We start from the raw sequence: 24,392 nt of genomic DNA, 5'->3' as shown, positions 1-24,392 counted from the left end.
GTTTCTTCCTGTGAGTTACAGAAAAAAATTCACTGTGTTGAGAGATTTGTGTAACTGTGTAACTCAAACACATGAATCCAGCCCTGATTCTGTTACAGAGTTTATGTATCTGGAGTTTGGTCTTTGGCTCCCAAATTTAGGAGCTCCTCCTTTGCTCTTGGCACAGTTCTGGGCTTTGGGCCCTGGTTTGGTGCTCAGCTGCCATTTGGGCTTTGCTCTGTGTGTGTCAGTCCTGCTGATCCCTCCTTCTGCCCTTGAATCCAGCCTCAGAGTTTGAATTCCTGCTTGTTGCTGGAGAATTGCAACAATAGCAGGAAGCCCTCATTGTGGAAGTAGGGAACGTTAGGGTTAGACAGATAAAGTGTCAGTGTGAATCAGTCTGGGCCTGGAGCAGAATTCAGAAGTATCTGGCTCCCAGCCCTGTGCTTAGTCAGAGGTCAGTGCCTTTTGTAAGACTTGGATTATGACAATAATTGGCATTTATATTCTATCTTTCCCTTGTAAGATTGATCTCGAGTTCTCTCTCCCTTTTCCAAAGATGTAAAGTGGATACTATAAAGGACAGCAAGTTACTCACCCAAGTGGAATCAGTGGCAAAACTGCTAGGGTTTGCTTGCTGCCAGTGTGCCAGCATCCAGTAAAAAATATTTTATCAGCAGCAAAGAATATCAAAGGCTGAGTGGAAGAACAGCTTATGTAGAAAAAGTGTGTCTGGGTTTGGGGCTCTTTAACTAGCTAGGAAACTTGAAGCTTCCTGAAGAAATGATATGTTGATATTCTGCTCTCAGCTTGCCTTCTGTAATTTGTGTAGCGGTGAGTATTTGATTACGTTGGATTTATTTTCAGAAGTTTCAGGCTGCTCTTATTAACTGTCACCATTTTGATCGAAAGCGTATGGCAGTGTTCTGCATTCATAAGACGGTGTTTTGCATTCATAAACAGAACCGGTGACGTTTAACCTCGATAGATCAGCTTGTAGTCTGATTTCACTCCTTGCTGCAAAGTGAGGTTTTCGTTTGCCTGGGATGAGAGCAGTCATTACAAGCATTACATTTTGTTTGTGAATCAGGATGAATGGGAGTAGAGTCCTCTTTGAAAATCAGAACTAAGAGTGCAGGAGATAATTATGCTAACGTATAGATAAGGATGGCTCTGTGTTCGTTGACATGATGAGCACTTGAGGCCTGATTTTTTTTTTTTTCCCCTCTTGAAAACTGGTACAACTCCACTGAAAATACTGGAGTTGCAACTGATAAGCATAACTGTTGGCTCAGATGAGTCAGATCCTTAATCCTCTTCTGGGACCCAAAATTCATAGCATCAACTACTGTTTTGAAGGCGGCTTTGCTTAATGTGGTGCAAGGCTTTGGGCCTGCTTAAATTGGCTGTGAATAAAAGGAGATACACTTCTTAAGTAAGAACAGAAAAGGCCAAAGCTTGAATTTCAGAAGATGAGAGAGTGTTCTGCCCTAAATGTCCCAACTGAGTTCCATCAGTGTCTTAAAGCTGCGCTTGATGGGTCTCAGAGTCTTAGCCTCTGACTTGTGTGTGTGGTGCTCACTTCGTGATGCACACCAACCATTGTGGCTGTGGAACAGATCAAGCACAGAAAGAAACTCCTTCTTGAGCATCTTGTAAGGACCAGCTGCATCCCGGATGGGTACCAGTGGGATGAAATGTGGAAAGGGAAGGAATGAATGAAAAATACAACAAGGATCCTTGCTGTATGTTTGTGACAGCCAGAGGACATATGTCTCCACGGTGGTCCGATAGCACTTCTCACCAGTACTATATGCACATTCACGAAGGGAAAAACTCACAGGCTAAGGAGTTCATGCTATGGAAATACTGTGATAATTAAAATGTGTTTGGTTAACTAGTTGTAGAAAGGCAATTTTTGACTATATACTGATGGGTAACTTACTTCAGCCGGAAAGCTGAACTTGCACAACTGTACCTTGTGATTTTGCACCGTTATTTAAAGCGCAAGATCACATTCAGTGACAGCAAGAAGGTGCGTTTTATGTGACCAAAAGTGGTGGTGTTGTAAAAGATAAGCTCACAAGTGCCCTGCCAGCCCTGCACCAGCAGGACATGCCATATGTCGGAGAAGGGGGAAGTTGGCTTCTCTCCCCATCCTGTTTGCCACAGTTGATGTGACTTTATCAGAATGGTTCTTAAGCCAATTACCAGACCTGGGATCCTGTTCTGAACACTTTGGCAGTAGCCCACATCCATATTATGCAGAATTATATCAAATATAGGTCTCATATCTAGAAGCACAACTGGTTTGTAAGTGTCTTGAGCTTTGCAGAGCTTATTAGATAAAGCAGTGAATTTTAATGGAGATGTGGAGAGGGATCTCTGCAGAAAAGGATCTCTTCACTGATGCTGGAGTACTTCCTACTCATGTACAGTAAGTAGCAGAGAGGAAAAACTGATTTCTTCTGATCATTGAAGAGTCCAGAGCCATTTTCTCAAGTGCTCGAGGTGCTAAGGCCAGTGTTCTGGCCTTATTCCCAAATGGGTAATTGAATTGCTTTGAACTTCTGCAAGTTCAATTGGACATGGAGTTCTCCACTTCCTGCTCTTGGCCTTTTAATGGGATTATCCCGCTGCGTTCACCACCTAGAAAGTTAGTGTTGGGTAAATGATACCTGAATTTGCATGGTTTTCACCCATGGTAGCAGGTGAGGAAATCCTCCTGTGTTTTCTCTTTCCTTCTCCATGAGAGAGAACACGTCTGTCTCTGGCCACATGCCCCTGGCTCGAGATCAGGACTTCCAAAGATTGGGGAGAGCCCCGTATCTATGGGGAGAACTTCATACCAAAAAAAAAAAAAAAAGGCTAAAAACCTCTTGGTAGTATCACAGGGAAAAGGGTGTTGAGAGCAATGTCACTGAACAGCTTTTATGTCCCCAAAGCCTTAATTTCACAAAGTGGTGTTAGAAGTAGAAATGATGGATGCTGCGTCTTAATGGTTGGGACCTGCTGGATACTTTATTACTGAAAAAAGGTTATTTATTTATTTATTTATCTTCTTTAGGTCTCCCTTTGCTCTGGTATTTAGGCACCTCAGGTTCTTCTGGGAGGAGCCACAAAAGATAAGCATGAAGTTTTAATGCTTTATAGATACCAAGTGAAATTGGGCCATCTTACATGGGACGTGACTGCTAACTTAATGTAAGAAATGTAAATAAGTTTGATGTTCTAAACATTTTTTTTCCCTATCAGGATCTAAGTAAGCTTGATCCATTTTAAGACCAAGATTTGGTTGTTGCAAAATTGGTCACTTTCAGTTTTGAGTTTAATTAGTAGTTTACAAAAGTCTTGCTTTCAAAATTTCAGGGAGAAAAATGCATGGCAATTCTCCCCTGGTTGGCACATTTTTCAGCTATTTCCCCATCAAGACTGGTGAGAGGTTTGGTAAACCAAGGTCTGCTAGTTTTGAGGATATTTTGCTACATCAGCAGCAAAGTTTGCTGAAGGTTGATCACAGCAGAGCAGCCTGTTCCAATCTTGTTCCCAGGAACAATTTTTGTTGCCTTGATTTTTCTCTTGCACACCCCCAATCGTTCTACTTGTCCCTATCTTATTTTGCTTCTTGTTGCTTTTACATTTGAAGGTTTTTTTTTCCCAAGGAAAAAGAGGGGGGAAAGCAAATTGGATTATAGCTAGCCAGAGCAGTTCAGGAGGATAAGAGGCTCTTATAGCAATAAGGGTGGGGAGAGAGGAAGTAGTAGAGAATATCCATTAATTAATGAGATGAATGAAATTAAGATGGTTCTAAAATGGTTGATTTACTTAACTGCTTTGTAAATTGATCTTTAAACAGGTTAGGTTTATTAAAATATTTTGGAAATGGAAAACAACTGAAGCCTTGTTAGAATAACCATTCTAAATAATGTTAGTGGGGTTATTCATTAAAAAAATGGTAGCTAGTTGGCAGCGTTGGAACGTGTTCAATAATACCAAGTTTTGCAATATTTGCTTTAGGTTTTTAATGGAAAATTCCCAATTCCTGCAGTTATTTTCACCACACGAAACTGTCTCAGAAGCATTGTTTCTAGATGTTATGGTTGTGTAGAGAAGAACACAAAAATGTGAATGACATAAGACCAGTAAGAAGCATGTCAGATGCAATATATGCTGTGTATGTAACTATGAGCAAGGGAGTTTTTACCTCTGTACATGACATCGGTGAGAGCAGCAGTGAGATTCTGTATGTGATTTTGGTGTTCATATCTTCTTTTGAAGTGCTGAAAAGTTATATGGGGTAGAAGATGCCTTCTGGAAAGGTTCGAGGGCTGGAAGAATGCCTTGCACGGACAGACTGACTGCTGGACTCATTGGCTTTGGTTTTGTTGTTTTCAAACTGCCAATGTTTTTTCCGGTAGTTGTGTTGACCACAGTATGGTGGATTTGATCTAACAGTAGGGCTGCCGCTCTTCAGTTGCTTTCTGCAGGCCTTTTAGAAGCAGTCCACAGGACTCTGTAGGCCACGGGTTGGAGGTCGCTGATTATCTTGTTCTCATGGCCTTGTCCAGCAGCCCTTGCACCCTTGTGAATTTGAAATCACAGCAGATCCCTGCTGCATCAATGTGGGACAAAGTGGAGGCCAGATCACTTTCCTACATACTGCCGTGTATCACAGAAAGTCAATCATTTATTTCTCTTGCATATGAGAACACTGGAGTTCATTAGGTTTAATTCAGTAGTACTAAAGGATACTTTAATTTGGTTCAAGAACACAAATTTAGAAGCTGAGACCTGACATTCTAGACAAATTAAGCATGGGATCATACCCTGATCCTCCAAGGAGTATCTACTCCATGTCAATGAACTGCTGCAGAAAACAGTAGGCTCTTGACGTTGCGTGGCATTTTTGAAGCCATCTGGAAAGTCACCCTTTTGTAACTAGAAGGATAAAAGTTTTGGGCTGCTAGGTCTGTGACAAACCGGAGATTAAACTAGATAGTCTAAAGTATATTTTGGTATTAAAACTTGAAGAGTCAGTAAAGTAGGAATTTTTATTAGAGGTAATTGTGCATGAATGTACTGGTTCACTAAATCCTCCAGTTCAACAAAGTACCTGGGGACATGAAACTCTTGAGGACGTGAAACTTGGTGTTGACAGATAAATAATTCAGGAAATTGTAACATTAGAAAGACAGGTTAAAAAAATGGCAAACATGGTTTTATCTCAAAGGAAAGGTGAGCTGGCATATCTAGTGAAAACAATCTCGAGTCCAGACATTTAAAATGAGATTTTTCTATTGAAAAACATGCTACTCGGAGCTGATGGGGGGGACTTTCAGGCTGTAAAAGGGTTAGTGATGTGAGTCAGTAGGTCAGTGTGGCACTTCTTGCAAAGCTGGATAAAAGGGTTGAGCCTCCCCAAACCCAGCACACGGTGTCTGTTTACAAATGCTCCTTGTCGAGCTCTCAGAGTCTCAGCCTGAGGTTCAACTTCCAAATTTCACTTGTTACGATTCCAGTCAGTTGCTCGAACACTGCTGCGTTGGCTGCCGTGCCCTTGTTTTAGTGGAATAATCTGGGTGCTTGTCTTTTAAGATTGAAAATGGCTCGGACGTTTTCAGTAATTGACTGTCCCGAAGGACAGCGCATTCCTATTGGAACGAAGCACTCAAATGGCTGTAGTCCGTCTGTCTTCACAGATGGTCATTTTCTTGGATGGGAGTCATCCCCTTGTATTGTCCTCCTGCTTCCTTTTCCTACGTACACGTTTCTAATGCTAAAACAATCAAAGGGACTCAACGCTAGCTGTAAGTGGCCAAAGATAAGAGCTTCTTACCATTTTTGAATTTTCCAGGCTACAAATGCTATTTTCATGGTTCCTGGTTTTGTAGCACCACGTCCACATAGCTACTGGCTAGCTACAGCTCTCCTAAGCAAACCACTTCTCAGGGCTGTTCTTCAGCCCTGAGGCCTCCCGGGCACATCCATGCTCCTGGACTAGCCTTAAAAACTGGGTGGCTGCACGAAAACACCATACTTGTGGCTTCTGCTGTTGTGAGATGTTGCTACCTTGAATAGATCCTGTTGCTACACCCCCAAAATCTGGCTTTTTGTGATGTGCTTGTCGGAAAGAAAGAATAAATGCAGCAATTGAGAAAGACTTGTCACTCCATGGTGACCATTGGGGTCTTCCCGTTTGCTAGTGAAGGACTAGGAAAGAGGAGAGATCTTCAAAATCTGTGGAGAGAGATAGGCGGCCCTGTTCCTGGAAGGCCTAGCACAGTCATGAGAGCCATTAACCTTCTTGTGGTTTTCCACAGTCCCTGGATTTTTTGCTTGAGTTCCCCGAGGCTGCTGTTTGTCTGCTCTTGCTCGTAAGGATTCTGCATTAGCTTTGTCCTGTCTCCTGGAGTTTGAGTGACTTCCTCACCCTGCTCTCCTGCAGGAACCGTAATAAACACTTGGCTCTTAAGGAGATGGCACAAAAAGGCCGTAGAGGGCCCTGATCTCTTTGCCAAGGTCCGTCTGCCCTCTGTCTGCTGCCCCTTCTTCTCCAGATCCTGAGGTCTGAAGGAGGTGATCTAGTCATTTGAATGCCATTTGGCTCTGTTGTGAGGAGATTTAGGAAGGAAAAGAGATTAAAGGAGCACGTCCTGCTTTTTTTTCAGGTCCATTTCAGGGCTCTGCAGCAAAGTCATAGGATGTTCGTTGTTTGGATACCTTGGGAAGTTTAGGAGTTAAAAAAAGCTTTTGATGAGCCACCATGTTGATGGAGTTACACAAAAAGCCTGCCTTTGGAGGGAAAAAAGCAGCAGATTTTATTTCTTTAAATGAAAGCTCAGTAGTAATTGGATGTGCTGCACTTTCCTTCTTAGGGCACAACATTCCAGGTTCAAAAGTTTCTAACTTCAGAAATCGGACTTCAGTCAAATCAACTTTGGTCCTACAGGCCACTAGAATTTCCGCTAAGGATATTTTTATCTTCTTTTTTCAAGGTGGCAACAAAAAGTTAGGGCAACTGGAACTCTTTGTACTTCACATTCAAAAGAGTTGTGATTCATAAATCTCATGTTATAAGCAGTTAAAATTTCTCCACAAAAACTTCACCTCTGGCCTTGGACCTAGCTGGCCAGTTTGGGAACGTGAGATTTCTGTTCGGATAGTTGGCAACAAGCAAAATTTGGTCTGAAATCTAGCGGCAGCCTTAATTGCTGACCAGCTACTGCCTCTCTGTAACAGGTTTATCAAAAGCAGATGAGTAGTAACTGCTGGTTTAGTGGAGAAGGTGGAAGGAATACTAGTAGGAAAGAGAAATGCTATTTGAAAACTTTGAAGAATTAAGCCTAGCTGCCAAGTAGCGAGGCTAGCAGTCATGGGAGGCTTCATGCTTAGCTTGATTGGAGATGCGTGGCTTAGTGTCAGACCAGAGCTGGTCTTTCCTGTAACTAAGGTGCTTAACCGTGTACTACAGAGAACTGTTGAACTGAAATATTTGCTTTTGCATTTCACCTTGTTTTCAGTCTGCTGGAAACCATGTCTCACTACACAGACGAACCAAGATTTACCATAGAGCAGATAGACCTGCTTCAGCGCCTGAGACGTACAGGAATGACCAGACATGAAATCCTTCACGCGCTGGAAACCTTGGATCGTCTTGATCAAGAGCATAGCGACAAATTTGGAAGGAGGTCTAGCTATGGAGGCGGTTCCTACAGCAACAGCACCAACAATGTCCCAGCATCTTCCTCTACAGCCACAGCTTCAACACAGACCCAGCATTCTGGGATGTCCCCATCACCAAGCAACAGTTACGACACCTCCCCACAGCCTTGCACTACTAATCAGAATGGGAGGGAGAGTAACGAGAGGTTGTCTGCGTTCAACGGGAAGATGTCACCTACCCGCTACCCGCTTGCAAACAGCTTGGCTCAAAGGTCGTACAGCTTTGAAGCTTCGGAAGAGGACTTGGACATTGATGACAAAGTGGAAGAGCTGATGAGGTTAGTAGAAGTCTTTGTAAAGAGTTTGGAAAGGCAGAGTAAGATGTCCCTCAGAAGAAATCAGCATGTTGGAGGATTCCTCTAGTATTGATAGGTATCACCAGGAGAGCTTTAGACAGCTATTCCCCTGCTAGTTCCTCTATCTCAGTACCTCTCTTCTGCCTCTTAGACAATCCCTGGTTGCATACCAGATGTACCAGAGGCTGTTTTCCTGTTGAAATGCTTTTTCCCATGCTGTACCAAAGATTAAAATTCACACTAGCTCACTAAATTTCCACCCTACTCTTATTCAGAAGACTTCTGAGTCTCGATTCACATGAGTCTTCCTCCCATAATTGGTACCAGTTGACTTTCCTTCCATATGTAATAGGGAAGCTGCTTGGTTAATGGTTTCCGCTGTGATCTGCAGAGCATGTATGTTATCTGTTCATAGTTGGAGTCAGGGGTTGACTCCCTCTTGGATTTGCACAGTCTGCAGATTGGTGCAGGAAAATAAAAATAATAATAAAAAAAGAAGCAGAAGTCTTTAGTGAGAGCTAGTTTTATTTTTTTTTTCCAGACTGACCTTCCTTTACTTCTAGCCACTTCCTTTGCGTTACAGCAAAGGTTAAAGGAGGGGCTGTTCCACTGCGGTGAAAGATAGAGTTGGTGGGCTCAAGAGCAGAAAGAAATATAGGAAAAGACCAAATGACTCAAAACTATTTGGATTATAATGTTGGAATGTTGTTGTTTTTGGGGGGAGGTTGTTTTTTTGTTTTGTTTTGTTTTTTGCCTTTCCCCTGAAACTGCAACATTTATAAAATACTTACGGGATAACTAGGGTCTGTAATCTCCCAGATGAAAATATGTTTGGAGATTTAGGGTAAAGGTGTGGCTTCGGGGGAGAGGATTAGAGATGAGCAGCAAGAAAAGCCCAGCAACCTTGTTCCCTGTCAACTTCAGGAAGATGCAGGAAGGCGGCGAGTATAGCAGTTTGCAGGAGTTTCCATTGCTGAAGTTGTAATCATTCCTTTGAGTTTTGAGTTCCTATGAAATAAGTCCCAAGTAATGCTTTTAGTGCTTATTTGAACTGAAGCCTCTTTTATTTTCAGACCTATGGAGGATGAGTGTTGGGTTCAGAAATAAAAATGAACCCCCCCCAACACAGCATTTATTTTGCTTTTTGCAAGCTTAAATCTGCCTTGGAAGCTGCTGGGGCAGGAGGGGAGGAGGAGAAGGGAGATCACCAAATAATAAAACCTAATAAAGTTACTTTAATTGTCTGCACCTTTCAGGGAAGAAGGGAGGAAGCGGGAGGGAAAAGTGTGTGTCTTCCACAATTGAAATTTGCTGTATATCACAGTCCCTATGCAACTGGCAAATTATTTCCCTTTTAGCACAGTCCCTTCTGAACTATCTTTGTGCTCCTTTTAGAAATCTTACAAAGGCTTTAATAACTGATGCTTGTTCATTCAGTGCAAGCTGTGGACTGGGGAGGTAGGGATGGGGGACAGAGGTTGCAATATCTTTCTCCTCTGGGTCTTTTCCTTGATAGGCTGGAGAAGGTTTGTGTATGTGTATTCATTTGTGTAGCTAACCATGCAGACCCTGCTGTCCTTTATTTTTTATTTTTGTGCCTCATTTTTATGACTTGAGTTTTTTATGCTGGTATGGGAGATTTATTCATCCCTGTGTAATGAAACTTTGTACATTCCATATGGCAGCCCTGCACCTAATATGAATTATATAGGACATGAATCATCTATTCTCCTGCTAGGGTACTTTGCTCAAACGTGACACTTGTTAAAAGAAGTGTCCACTGGTGAGGCACTTTGACTATTTTAATGCCTGCCTTCCCCATTCCTCGTCCCCTAAATAAAGGAAATAAAGCCATTTTCCTTCTTCAAAGTGCACTTTGGTCTGTCTGTCTTTTTTTGTGCTCTTTTGTTTTGTTTTTTTGTTTTGGTAGGAGGGACAGCAGTGTGATAAAGGAGGAAATCAAAGCCTTCCTAGCCAATCGGAGAATTTCCCAAGCAGTTGTTGCACAGGTAACAGGTAAGAGCTCAGGAGTCCTTTCTTCATTTTGGGAAACTGTGACTAACTGCCTGTGTGTGCATGGTGCAGATGCTGGAATATTGCTTGGTTTTCTGCATTGCAGTGCAGATCTGTCAGCTTAGTCATGATAATGTATGCCTTTGATTTAAGACCCATTGTCCCGCACATCATGGAACTTCCCCAGTGAATCACTTGTTCTTTTTTCTTTTTTTTTTCATGTGGCTTATGCTAGCAGATTTTATTTTACAGCATTATGATAAGCCCAAAGTTTTTATCTCAAACTGAAACCTTTTTCCTTAATTATTAAGTTGTTTGTGGCAAATAGATACATATCTACATCTCTGTGGATGGATGTATATATGATACATATTCATATTGTAAAATGCTTATAAAAAGTCTGGAGACACAGCTAAAGCCGGTATCACTACATCCAGCAGTCTATGATAGTTCTAAAGTTTTTTCAGTTGCTCATCTTTGAGTCACGGTTAGCGAAATTCAGATATGAGGCTGAGGGAGATGACCATTTGGGTAGATTTCACCTAGAAGGAGAAGCAATTCTTGTTTACCCTCTACATTTTACCTTCTCTCTTTCACATTCAGGACAAGCGAGCAAACTGCAGTGATACCATTTACTCCTTTGGTGTGTTTCCAGAGCTCTTTACAAACACTAATCCTGCTGCTGCTCCATGGGGCACTATTAGTTCTCCTTTACAAGTGCATTCTGCTTGTCCATACCAGTGTAGCTAGCAGCATACCTGGATGAAGACTTGATGATAAAATAAATACTCAGTCCCATATTAGAGCTATAACATCTATTCATTTTTAAAACCAAGCTTGAATAAAGACCTTGGAATAGATCCTTTTTAAGGATCCTCAATGACTAGGAATGCCAAACCAGCAGGAGGGAAGTTGTTCTTTTTTGATATTTCCAGTGTTTGAAATGTCATGAGAACCCATCTGTCTGGGAGATCTGGGTTTACAGACGCTGTGTGTGCTAGCAGTTGAGGTAGGCAGGCGGAAACGGGTGCTTGAGCCGTGGAGCCAGGAATTTCTTCCACATCTGTGGTCTTGGGCAAATCATTTGTCCTTTCCTGGTTTCAGTTTCATCTGTAAAATCATGAGATTAACATTTTGTATTACTCTAAGGAATGTTATTAGCCTTATCAGATGTTAGCACTAGTACTTCAAAAATTTAATGCTAAGTCTACTCGCTTGAATTGGACCTGAACTGTGACATTTTGGCAGTCTGTGGGTCAATCCCTTACTTAAGTGCAGTTCTTGCTTGAATATAGTCCTGAAATGTCTTACATTTAAATTAACCACTGCATAGCTTTTTATGAGGGCAGACAGCAGAAAAACTTCTGACTCAAAGATTGATCCCCAAAATTCTGGCACCCTTCACATCTACAGTAAGTCAAAGTACCCCTCTCCCTTCAAGAGAAGTAGTGCAAAGAATAAAAATTGCAGAAAATGTTTGTTTGGTTGTTTTTTTCCGCTCAGTTAGTTGGACTGCTGCATGCAGGGCCATTAAATCAGAATTGCTGTGCCAAATCTAAGATGGTCTGTATCAGTAAAAGGAGCTGATCTAATTGGCCACGTCTCAGTGCATATCTTGATACCTCTGTCTTGCAGGCTGACCGTAGCGAAGTCAAGATCAGTCTCTTCGCACCTGTCATTTTGCTCCTTCCATCCTCAGCCTGTTGTCTTGGATTTCAGTTGTTAGCCATTCATAGACTCATAGAATCATCTAGGCTGGAAGAGATCTTCAAGATCACCACGTCCAACCATTAACCTAACCTACCACTAAACCATGTCCACACATCTCCAGGAATCTGCGGTTCCTCCAGGGGTGGGGACTCCACCACTCCCCTGGGCAGCCCCTTTCAGTGCTTGACTAGCCTCTCCATGAAGAAATCCTTCCTAATGTCCAATCTAAACCTCCTCTGCTGCCACTTGAGGCTGTTTCCTTGTGTCCTATCACAAATCATCTGAGAAAAGAGACCGACACCCTCCTCACTGCAACCTCCTTTTGGTTAGTTGTAGAGAGTGATGAGGCCTCCCCTCAGGGGAGTGAGTCAGTGTTTAGCCTCTGGGAGCTTGCCTTGTCTTTGCCAGGCTGTTCCTCCTCTAAGTAAAGCATAGAATCACAGATTCATTAGGGTTAGAAAAGCCCTCCAAGATCACCTGGTCCAACCACTCCCCTACCACCAATGTCACCACCAAACCATGTCCCCAAGCACCATGTCCAGCCTCTCCTTGAACACCCCGAGGGACGGTGACGCCACCACCTCCCTGGGCAACCTGTCCCAATGCCTGATCGCTCTTTCTGAGCACAAATGTCTCCTCATTTCCAACCTGAACCTCCCCTGGCACAACTTGAGGCCATTCCCTCCAGTCCTATCACTAGTTACCTGTGAGAAGAGGCCGACCCCCAGCTCCTCACAGCTTCCCTTCAGGCAGTTGCAGAGAGCAATAAGGTCTGCCCTGAGCCTCCTCTTCTCCAGGCCAAACAACTCCAGTTCCCTCAGCTGTTTCTCACAGGACTTGTGTCCCAGGCCCTTCACCAGCTTCGTAGCCCTTCTCTGGACACACTTCAGGGCCTCGATGTCCTTCTTGTAGTGAGGGGCCCAAAGCTGAGCACAGCACTTGAGGTGCACCACTTCAGTGGCTCCATCCTCTACATATATGTATCACACCGAACACACTCAACCCTAGCGTGTAACGTAGGGGTGAGACCAGAACTCATGCACAGGGTGGTCAGAGAAAATATTGCTAGATGTCTCTTTCTAGCCTGGCAGTGGGACAGGACGAAGACCGAACTAATGGCATTACGATATTATCTTGTTTTCAAGCCAAATCAATGGGAAGCCTGGTAGCTCGAAAGGTTAAATGGCTACGTTCTTTTGCAGTTAACCCCGTAGTGTTTCCAAGGACCTTTCAGATATGAAAATGAAGTAATATTTTGCACCTGATACACTTTCACAAGCAAAGGTAGCTGCAAGGCCTGTGCTGTACATGCACGAGTCTTCCCCCTGCTACCCTTTGCAGTTATCCTCCATGTATTTGCTGGGGGAAGGTCTGTGGGAGCTGCTTCATTTTAAATGTAACCCTTAGCCTTGTGTATGCAGATGGGTGGCACTTAAGCGCCACTATTAAATACATAATTATGGCTGTAGTAAATCTCAAGGAGATTGAAGGGACCAGGTTAAAGAGCATGCTTTACTGGGAGAAACATCAGCTTCCTTTCAAAGGCACAGTACAGCAAAGAGTGGCTGAAAATATTCCAGGACGGAGACCCAGAGCAGAAGGCATGTGGCCCAGGGCTCTCACTTCCAGACTTGTCTTAGACCTGACGAATGCTACCAGATTTGTGTGTTCTTCAGGTGTGTCCATCACCCCTCCCCATTTCGACTACATGATCCCAGATGTTATCATCTCAGTATTTACAGGCTTCCAGGTAAAGATGTTCTGTAAATCATTCATTAAACAAGAGAAAAATAGATAAAATTCAAAGAGTGGTCACTAAGAGATGGCATAGGAAAGGACTATAGGTGTGAAGTGATATCTCTCCAGATTACTGCTTGGCCTCCAGTGATCTGTGTCTCAGGCTTCTCTTCAATGCATTGCACATCAAGGTGGAACCCTGTTCCGGCCGGTGAAGGGGCTGTGAAAGGAGGCGATTCTGCAGGAACAGAGCAGCAACCCAGAGAGGCTGCGGTGCTTACAGCCCAGTGGCATAGTGGTATGTAGGTCGTGATGCTCTCATTCCTCTCCGGTTCCAGGCATCCTTCACCACCATTTGTTTAAATCCAAACAGCAAGCTGTTTCTGGAGGCTGGATGTCAGATGTTGGCTGTATTGGACTTGCCCAACCGCCAGTTGCCACCCTCCATCAGCTGGAAATCATTTGTTTAGCCCTTGAAATAAAATGCAGAATATTATGAGCTCAGCTTTTGCCATTCATCTCTTCTGCCCTGGGAAGAGAAGCAAGAAACAAATGAAATGAAAAATGTGTGGCTGGCTCTGTCCAGAAGGAGAGTTGTTTGACTTGGCAACCCATGCTGTGAACTTTCTCCTTTCAGTCTCTACCTGTTCCTGTGCTACTTTAAAAATCCTGCTTGAGTATGTAAAAGGGAAAATGGCACGGAGAGAGGAAAGGAGTAAAAGTACATCTGACCCAGAATGATCTTGGACTTTTAGCTAGGAACCTAAAACTTCCTCTTCTTAATTATTGCTGGGTTTGCAGTTGGCTAAATTGGACATAAAACATTAGGTAAAAAATGTGTTTGCATGTCTTCATATTGCAGGTCTTGGATTAGCTCATTAGAGAGTGCTGCATCCTCTATGCTTACAGTCATATTTGTCCCCATTCTATATCTTGTCACCTTTCTGTCCTTGGTGCAGGAACTTCCACTGCAACTTCTGCAACTCGAAACTTCCATTTTACCTAATTTCGTTAATTCTTCAAGGCACTTAAGGTTTCATTCGAAACTTTCTTCTTTTTCTTAATTCTAATATTGCCGTGCACTCACAGAATATCAACCCCAGTCCTACAAAGTACACCGAGCAGGCTTGCATTTACAGCCTCTGCAACAGCAAACTGCTTTTCCTTTTGTTTTTCCTGTGCTGCAATGAAAGTGGGTGGGAAGTGATGGAGGTCAAGGATATGCAAGAGGGGGACCCGGAGCTGAAGGTGAAAATCAGCTGTTGCAGTAGAACAATTTTTTAGGCTCTCTTAGTCTTTATAAAATTACCAGAAACTTTTAAAGTCATTTAGATAATGAATCTGACATGGAAAATTAAACCTGGAAGACATTCTACAGAGCAGCCTTGTGTACTGAGAGAAGAGAGCAGACTGGAAAATAGTAACAGAATATTAAATGGTGACTTGGAAATAAAGAAATGATTGATAAGAAGCAAAAACCTGGCATAACACTTATTAGTGCTGGTCCTAAATACGGGAGCTGCTTTTTATAGAAACTTTTTTAATGGTGTCTGTAATAAGATAAACAAGAAGCACTTGGGTTGGGCTCTGTATAAATAATCTCCTACTGATAAGAAAAATGACAGTATAAACAGGAGCTAATAATAGTTCCTGCTGAATTTCCTATCTTGGTGTTTGAAGCTCCTTTTCACATAGCTGCAGCTTACTCGGGGGTAGCTATTTAGCCCTACATGGGGCAGGTGAGATGCCAAATTTTTACAAACAACGATCTGAAGTCGTGCAGTGTGATTTGCTTCAGTTGTCGCCAGAATTGTTTCTGGGCGCCAAATAAACTATGGTCAGAAGTCGAAGGTTAAAGAGATAAATGGATCCTTGTTAGGCGACGCTGGCTCTTGATTGAGGCTCCAGGTGTGGAGTCTCAATCAGGAGGGCTGGGGAAATGTTTTCAGAAATGAACATCTTTCTGCTATGTACTACAGTAAAGGAGAGAGGGAGGAGTATTCAGAGATGAGCCCTTTGCAGCCAAGCTAAATGCTTTGATGGATGATGCCTCTGCAAGGTTTGGAAGTGTTGCTTTTTCCATTTTTTTACACATAGGGAGCAAAGGAACAAAAAAAAACGTGTTTTCCTGAGGTCACAATGAAAGCAATCAGTGGTAGAGCAGGAATTTTTATTCAGATTTCTCAATTCTCAGCTTAGTTTTTATGGCACTAACTTATTGTGTGTAAAGAAAATAATAATAATAACAATAAAAGGATACGAATAATAAAATGCAGAGGTCATTTTTCAGAAAAAAATACATAATGGAACTCTTCAGTGTGCAGCTCTGCTAACCTTCCCTGTTAGTCTGCTTGTACAATTCAGGCTTGTCCTGTCTCTGTCTTAATTGCGAGATCTTCAGGACTTGCCTTTATATTATGCTAAACACACACAGCATCTCGTGCGGTGGAGGGCAGCCTCAAAGCAGTGCTGTAACATAAAGAAAATCCCTGAAGGCTTGGAACCTACACACAGGGGTGCTCAGCAAACACAAATGCAGACCAAGTGAATTTTAAATAGTTGAATTGTGAAAAGAAAATTACCAAATTACAGATGATGAGATGGTGAGAAATCAGATGAAAAAAACAAAAACAACAACGACAAAAAAACCACCAAACATATCCTTTTTTTAATATTCATGAAAGCAGAGGGAAAGATTTGTTTTTATATGATTTTGATCTTTGCAGGTTTTCTGTAAACAAGCATTTGCTAATCTCCTAAATTGATAGATGTCCTTTGCAAGCACGTATTATATGATTCTAGGACTTTGCTTACAAACTGAAGAATTAAGACACCGACAGTTATTTCTTCTCCAAATCTGATGCGTTCCAGGTGCTTCTGAAAATCTCTCCTGAAAGAAACATTAAAGGAATGCAAAACAGAGTCACTGAACAAATCTATATGTGAAGGTGAAAACCAGTTACCAGAGACTTGATGAATGGCAGGTTTGAGGTGTATGAGCAAATTTGTACTGCAGATACCAGTTGCCTTCACTTGATGATGCCTTTTGCCATTTCTTTTATGCATATGGGAGGGAAAATTCTTCCCCATATAATTTATTTAGGAGAGAGCGTACTTGTACTGTCATCTCCATTTCGTTTATAATTGCGAACAGTAATCGTAGAATTACGATTGTAACCTGCTATGGGAAGGAGTGACGTGTGACACAAGGCAGCATTTTGATTCAATACAATCCTTTGTGATTACCAGTTCTTTCTTGGGTATTTTCGGTGAGCGAGCTAGTTGTGCTCATTGCAACGTGTTCCTGCTGATCCTGAGCCCGGAGGATGTCAGGCTTCCTTGAGGTCCGTAGTTCAGTTGGAGGGTGAATTTCCTCCAGGCAGCTGGATTTTCAGTACTCCAGAGATCTTCTTTCATTAATCTGCTTCTGGCAGCAGGATGATTTCTTTTTTCCTGCCAGTGCAATTTTCTAAAGTAGCGTGATTACAGCCTCTGTGACAGGATGGCACTGGTGGTAGGACTAGTCATTGTCCCCGTGAGTCAACTGTACAAAATCCACGTGAGGTGCAAGAAACCCTAACATGATGATCTGGGGGGTTTTAATTGAAAGGGGTGAGGGGTGGGTTTGTGATTAAGACTCTGCTGGGATCTAGGAGACTCCGTTCTTCTGCTGCTGACTTTGCACGTGACCTTGAATCATCACCCTTGGATTGTACGGCTCCTCTAAACTGAGGCTCCAGATGAGTAAATGAAAAGCATTTTGTCTTTAAAAGAGGAGTGGCATAGGTAGAGGACACCTTTAAGAAGCTCAGCTCTCACTCTGCCTGTGAAAGAGGGGAAGAGACTAAGAAAAACCAGGAAGGAGTGATGGAAAATGTGATGTGAAAGGACATCTGGAGGTCTGCATCCCTATAAACAAGAGCAAGATCTCTTGCCCAAGCCATACCTCACGCGGTGCTGTCCGGGTTTGTGGCATTGCTATGCCAAAGAGCAAAACTGGCTGTGGGCTTTTTACTAACGCAGAAAGTGCTACGGACTGCGGTGCTGCCCATGAGATACTGTAAGAAGTTAGGAATATATTAAGAATTTATCAATCTTAGCAATCTTTGCATCTGTCCATCTCGTGTCCTGTACCAACGCTCCATTTTGCAGAAGTGACTTTGTCCTGTGACTTTGTCTCCTCGAGAGGGCTCTCGAGGAGTCCATCGTGGACGTGGCAGTACGCAGGGCACTTCTCAGCGTGCATCTTCGGGCTCCGGCTCCTTTGCTTTGTCTCCAGCACGTTGCCTGACGTGGCTAACATCTGTACCACTCCGTGACACTATCAAGCAGCTTCCTGGGCAGAATTTGAGTTTTCCACTCTTGTTGAAGATACTTCATCTCTACTTATAATTTTTATCTAATTACACTTTGCATATGTATCTTCTGTTGTTACCCAAACACTCAACGAACACTACTTCACTGCAAGTGGACCGTAGCAAACAAGTGAGTAAGTGGTGCTGGAACCCATTGATTAATAGGAGCCCTGCATCCGAAAGCAGTGACACAGCTACTTGTGTCCCATCGCTCTGTAGTAAAGAAATGGCATTTATAAATCGTAACAGCAGGTGGGAAGCTGCAAATTTACAAAACTTGGACCTTTCACTGACAATGGGGCATCTGGAATTCATGATTTCAACCAGACTGGCACCTCGTTTTGGGCCGGAGAGTTTTATCAACCGATACTGATTTCTGTTTGGTATTAGCGTATAACTATTTGGTATATGTTGGTATAAATTTGATACATACTTGGAATGTATTTGGTATGTACATTTGGTATTGCGTGATTTAAATTGGCAGACTCCAAAGTTGGTGTTTGGTTGGGTAATTCCATTTCCCTAGTAGTACAAACCCAATTATCTATCCTGATACGGGCCCAGGGGATAACCAGCCCCTGTTGTTTCTGAACTCTTCTGTACATCAGCCAAAGGCCATCTCTGAGAACGGACGCTGAGGCCATCGCTAGATGTACAGCAAACCAAACCAAACCAGGGGATGTTCGTGGGCAGAGTTCTGCAGTCAGCTTCTGTACTCAGAACACACCTATCCCTTTTCCACGGGACAATTAAAACTTCACAGGCACTGGGATTCGCTGTAACAAAGAGCAGTTAAGAGCATAAAGCCCCGTGATTCTGGAAATCTGGTTGGAGTAAACCCACGTGAATACGGCACCTGAGGTTTGAGTTAAATCATGCTCACGTTAACTAAATTCTGTTCGGTGCAAAGAAAGCATAGGAAAAACCCTTTATTAGAAGCGGTAAAGCTACAGGGGGCTGTTTTTCAGGAGTTAAATACGATTCTGAGAAAGATCTCATAATCATATTATGATTAATAAAACCTTGGCGCATCTCAGGAGGGGAGAGGCAGGTTGCTTTCTGCCTGAAAAGCAGCCTTCTACCTGCCTGAGCGCTAGCACCAAGCAGGTGTCGGCACAGGTGGTGTTCAGCAGTATATTGTTACTGGGAGCACCTCCTAAAAGTTGAATTCTCGGGAGAGTTTAGATGTTGTTAACCCTTCCTGAGAGCTGAGGAGCCTGCTGGAAGCACAGGGAGCCCTGCTGCTTGGGATATTGCTGCAGTTATTCAGCTAATAATTTTCAAGTGAACAGACAGTTCCCCTCCTAGTGCACCTTTGAACCTCTTGCTTCATTTGGTTCCTCTCCTAATCGCTCCATTTCCCTTTCTGCACTGATCTTTCATTTGGTGCCATGCTTTGGAAACAGTGGCGCTAACTTCTAGGTTTCTTCCTCCTTTAACTATTTTCTTAGAAGTCTTATTTTAAAAAATCGGGAACTTTTTGTCCCCAGTCCTGCCTGGATATGTAGGGTTTGAATCCTTTCTGTTTCCTGGCTGTTGTTGTAGTAGCTGCTAGCTGCCTTGCTGCCTTTCTGGGGAGATTTCATCCGTATCACATAAACCGTTTCTGCGTTTCTCTCCTTCCTTATTCTAGCACTGAATGATAAAAATCTCCCAAGGATCATTCCCTGTGTATAACAGTGGGTGAGGGACTTGTTCTCAGTTCGCAGGTGAAGACCTTTTTGATCCGGGGAAGCTGTGGTTCAGAATTGGCCGATTTCAGTCGTCAGCAGATTCGGCTTCCCAGTTTGTGCCCTGCTTGCCTGGAGGCTGATGGTGCTGAGCCTGGGGTGAATCTTCAGTGGGGCTGAAAATAGCAACAGGGAGAAGTTGAAGCAGTGAGGGATGGGGGAAGAGGCTTGAACTCTACTTTTTCTGTGATTGAGCCATTGAGTTTCTAAGCCTTGTAAGACAACACCTTTTGTTGGTATATAAACCCCTTTAAATATTTTTCAAAGACCAACTTTTCTCTTCCTCGTTGTGTTTTTGTTTCCTCCAGGTATCAGTCAGAGCCGGATCTCCCATTGGCTGTTGCAGCAGGGGTCGGACCTGAGTGAACAAAAGAAAAGGGCATTTTACAGATGGTACCAGCTTGAGAAGACAAATCCTGGTAAACAAATTCAGCCTAAACAGCTCCTGCTGGCCTATTTATGAAAAAAAAAAAAAAGCTTTTTGTCACTGGTTTTGATTATTACTGATCGTTTACTTGGTGGTGTACTGATGAGGTGTTCCCTCTGACCAGTTTGCTTCTTAGGAATAAATCTGAGCTTGCAGCAGTTGACCTAAAACCGAGCCGTCCATAGGTGTCTGTCCAGCTGCTCTGACGTGGTTACCCCCCCTTTCATCTCACCACTAGCTTAAGAGGGAACAGAAAGAAAACATTAATAATGGCTGCATAATATGAAGTTTGAGCAAACTTGCACATTTCAGCTGAGAGGAAATCTGGGATAGCTTCAGAGGGTTTGGGGTTGTAGCTCAAGCTCGTGGATGGGATGCGTTGATAGCTGGAGATGTGTCTCTCAAAACCTGCTTCTCCAAATCTCAAAATACATCTTAAATCTATAACGAGAAATAAAGCTCTGCATTGTCTGTGACACACCAGCAATCTTCAAAATCAGTTGAATTAATTTCCTTGCATTGTTTTTTCCATAGATTTTGTCTGACCACAATTCTTATTATTCCCTTTAATGGTTTTATTGTGAAGATCAAAATATTTACATTTAATTTTCCTTAAACAATGGCATGATTAAATTAACTGTAATTGTTTTAAGGAATTTAAGACTTAGCCTCTCTAATGTGAATTTGGCTTCAATATCCAGAACTCTGTTAAAAAGAATTCCAGTGAAAACAGATCCTCAAGACTTCTTCTTTGTGTGTGAGCTGTAAATCAAGAGGCTCCAGCTGTCAATTGGCCTGAGAACACTCTAGCTTAAAGTTGGGTGGGTTCAAAGCCAGAGCCAAGCCTGTCCTTTCTGTTAAGCCTCTAGAAAATGCTGTAAGGAATGAATGTGCCAAGGGTTGTGAAGTGCTGACAAGCTGCAGGGATCGCTAAGGAGCCTTGATTTTCACAGTGCTCGAAACTTTGATACCAAGGAGCAGCAAAAGTACTGGAAACCTTTCACTACCAGCATCTTTGTAAGCCTCGTGTTGTAGCCCATGAAGTAACTCTCAGCCATTTCCCTCTGATGGAAGACAACGCCTCCAAAGTAGTGGCTAACACTGAAGGTTTCTTCTGAAGTTATATTTTAGGGGAAAAATATAATAAATTTCCTCTCCCAGCAATGAGAACTGGTGCAAGGATTTTTCTACAACCTTGCATCTTTTCTTTCCAGTGCTGTTTGGAGCTTTTTAAGTAGTAGTATTCTGGTATTCTGTGTTGGGAAAAGAGACTCCTCAGCACAAAGAGTGCTGAAGTCTCTACTTCTCCCTCCTAGCCTTCTTTCTCTCCCTTTACCCACAAGCTCACGTCTTGTTTGTCCTTTCAATCTTGAGAAGGGTCTGAGGAAGGAAAACCAGCGATGCTGAAGTTTACAGCTTCAACTAAGACGAATCGACATTAACCTCTACTTGTCTAACGCGCTGCGTCGCTGAGGTCCTGGTTCACTTTTCTTTGTGCACACACGGGAAAATTTCGTGAAGAGTGGTTATTTGAGTTTAACCTTTTTTCAAGGCAGGGGTACGAGACAGCATTTTCAAGACGTGTAAAAGGCAGAATGGCTCCTCTGCCTATGCCAGGGGATTATTTGGATGCATTTAAATTCCCTTCGGAACCAGATAGCGTTTGGTTTATTTTTAGAGGCTGAGGTAAGGGTGGGGAGGCTTAGTTTTCCTGTAGCTGTTGGCGAAATCTAGTTGAGGAAAATGTGATTGTGTTCATTTATTTATTTCGGGTTAATCCACTTCTTTAAATGATCGCCATCTACTATATTGCAGGTCAGACTGGCCAGCCAAGAGCGTGCAATTAGCATGCAGATGTGCAAGTGTATGCAGTGTGCTGTGGAAGATACCAACCTTGTCCAGAGAGTCCTGGATCTAAATTACTGCTATAGAACAAACTTGGAGCCTACATTTTGGATGATAGTTGTAGTATCCTATAGTTCCTAGACTAGACTGGCTATTCTTTCTTCTAGTTGCCTTCTTTCGAGTCAGAACATGAGAAAATCATTGGAGTCACGAAGAAGTGAAATGGTTGTAGCAGTGCTAGTCACTCTCTGCAAAAGACTGCCCTCCTCTGATAAAAACTTAAGTCATGAAGTGAGCGGCATGACTTTTTTCTGGTTGCTGACTTACTCAGAAGTCTGTACCAAGACATTCGGTTTTCTGGCCTCATGTCCCAGCTGCTGGGAGTAAAACCTCAGTCCTTCTCCTTTGTGCTGGAGAACCAGAATCTATCACTCAGGACCACGATGTGTCCGGGTTACCAAAGTGAGGTCTTCAGGAACTTCTAGTTCCCTCATTTGTTTAATCCTTATTTTGGACACTGGGGGCCTTCAGACCAAGTCCGTTTTCTGACAATTCATTTGTGTAGCAAACGAAAGAAAACTTAGGATTGAGACAATTTTGCAGGACCAGGACACCAGATATAACCAATTTGTGAACTGCAAAGGAAGAATTGTCTTATGAGGAAAGGCCTGCAGATCCCTTGGCAGACCTGTAGTCTTTCCTTGGCTCTGCTACTTTTCTGTACAACTCTGAGCAAACGATTTCCCATTTGCACCTCACTCTCCCCTCTGCTAGGTAAAGGTGAGACTTTCTTGTGCGTGACTTGCCTGTAAGGTCCTCACAGCAGGGGCTGTCTTTTACTGCACCGAGCCAGGAATTTCTAATAATACACGGGACAAAAAATAACTTCGAAATGCATCAAAAGAGATTTTCATTTTCTCTTTTCGAATACGTGACGGAGACAAATAACGCTTTTAAATCATCCACCAGTAGCCTTGCGTCTGCTAACTGAAGGACTTGGTGTCTCCGAGCTTTTGGGTGGTTTTGAGGCACCACTGCTCTTGAGATGTTGCTAGATGCTGCTCCTATGCAGAAAGGACTCGGCAATTCCACCAGTCCCATTATTTGCCAGCTTGCTTTGGCCTCTAGAACATGCTCTTTGTTGTTTTCTTGCCTTTGGTTGCTTGTTTGCACGGATAGTTCCTGTACTTTTCATATCTTCGGTGACAAGAGCAGGTCAGAACATTGCAAAAAGGACCAAGTCTCATGGATCAGGGAAAAAAAAAACACCTTTCTACTGTAGGCAGAACTCAAAAACATCTTGATCGATGTTTCCCTGGTAGGAGTAATGTCAAAGTTAACAGCAGTGCTGCAAATTCCCATGTTCCAGTGGCCGTACTTTTCTCCGGAAAGAGTTGCCAGTTAGGGTGAAAGGCGTTTTTGTCTCGAGGGGTAGAAGTCAACGCTAAATACTAGTGTTTGGAAGATCTTTAATCCAATTAACGGGGATACTTCTCATTTAGATCGGGCATTTTTTGGACAGGCACCACGTCTCTCGTGTTTCGTAGAGGACTGGGAGCATTTTGGCAGTGGATAAATAGGATATATTTCAGAAGCCAGCCTATGACTGCATGGAGTCCTGTAGTGTTTTGATGATTTTTTCCGAGCTCCTGTCTTTTAAGTAAATAAATATTTCTTTTTACGCTGGTAGTTAGCCTGATTAGTTTGGCTGGCGCTGGCTCTAGGGCAACGTGGAAAGTTTGTCGTGGAGCAGCTTCAGCATTTCTTTTTGCCTCCGTGCATTGCAAACAGGAGCTGGCACCTAGAAATGATGGGTTGAAGTTGCAGATGGATGTGGCCTGCTTCCAGTTGGGCTGGATGTTATATTTCTGCCAGGCCTCCCTAACAGCAAGGCAGCTGTGGTCACCTTGGAGGAAACCCCTGTGCTTTTTCTCCTTGAGCAAAAGGGGGGAAAAAAGAAAGGTAACGATTATCAAGATGTAGCATCTCTTGTGCTATTCCCACAGCAGCTCTTGTTTAGCTATAAAAGCGTACAAAAAAAAAAACCACCACAGGGCTGGATATCCCACGAGATTTGTGCTGGAAATGTCTTGTTAGCGATTCGCTGTTTTACAGAGCTTCAGAGAAAATCGTCCCCGCTGTGATCCTTTCCATCCAGGCAACGAGCTGGGTAGGGAGCGTTTTGCCGTGCGGGCGGCTGATCCCAATCCAGCCTGGCTCAGTAGCGACTGGAAGGCATTTAGCATGCGGTCGCAGGTCAGTCTGGCTAAAAATACCGTGTGACATCTGTTCTTACCGGGGTAGTACAACGGTAGGTGCTTGCTGCAAAGGCGCGCTGCCGAATGGTTTCGCGGAGAAGGCTCGAGGCTGGCTCCAGCCTTTCTGTGCATCGCCCCCGAATTGCGGGGCCTCTCTGGGACGTGGGTCAGCGATTGCACGGCATGCTTTGGAGAGCAGCACTCTCTCCAGGATGGTGTCTGGGATGTGCCGAGAGAAGGAAGGCCTTTGCCACGTGGATTTTCATTATAGAGCTAGCGCTGTGCTGTTACAAAAAGTACTCAGCGTCGGCAGGTAGTAA

The 24,392-nt window shown here is 43.2% G+C and overlaps 1 protein-coding gene and 1 long non-coding RNA gene across 16 annotated transcripts in view; both read left to right on the top strand.

Annotated features, from left to right (window-relative positions):
• Positions 1-24,392, top strand: part of HMBOX1 (homeobox containing 1) — a 104,474-nt gene that overhangs the window by 44,964 nt on the left and 35,118 nt on the right. For all 15 annotated transcript variants that reach the window (XM_035322857.1, XM_035322863.1, XM_035322872.1 and 12 more), the window contains 3 exons: positions 7,500-7,979; positions 9,928-10,013; positions 19,851-19,961. In XM_035322857.1, coding sequence (XP_035178748.1) covers positions 7,500-7,979; positions 9,928-10,013; positions 19,851-19,961 — 677 coding nt within the window. The remainder of the gene's footprint in view (positions 1-7,499; positions 7,980-9,927; positions 10,014-19,850; positions 19,962-24,392) is intronic.
• LOC118165002 lies at positions 19,970-20,465 on the top strand. The gene is made up of 2 exons (XR_004749800.1): positions 19,970-20,146; positions 20,287-20,465. It is a non-coding gene; the product is annotated as an uncharacterized LOC118165002 (long non-coding RNA).

This window comes from Oxyura jamaicensis, chromosome 3 (genome assembly GCF_011077185.1).
Source record: "Oxyura jamaicensis isolate SHBP4307 breed ruddy duck chromosome 3, BPBGC_Ojam_1.0, whole genome shotgun sequence".
NCBI classification, from domain to species: Eukaryota; Metazoa; Chordata; class Aves; order Anseriformes; family Anatidae; genus Oxyura; species Oxyura jamaicensis.
This window is presented reverse-complemented; position numbering and strand designations above follow the sequence as displayed.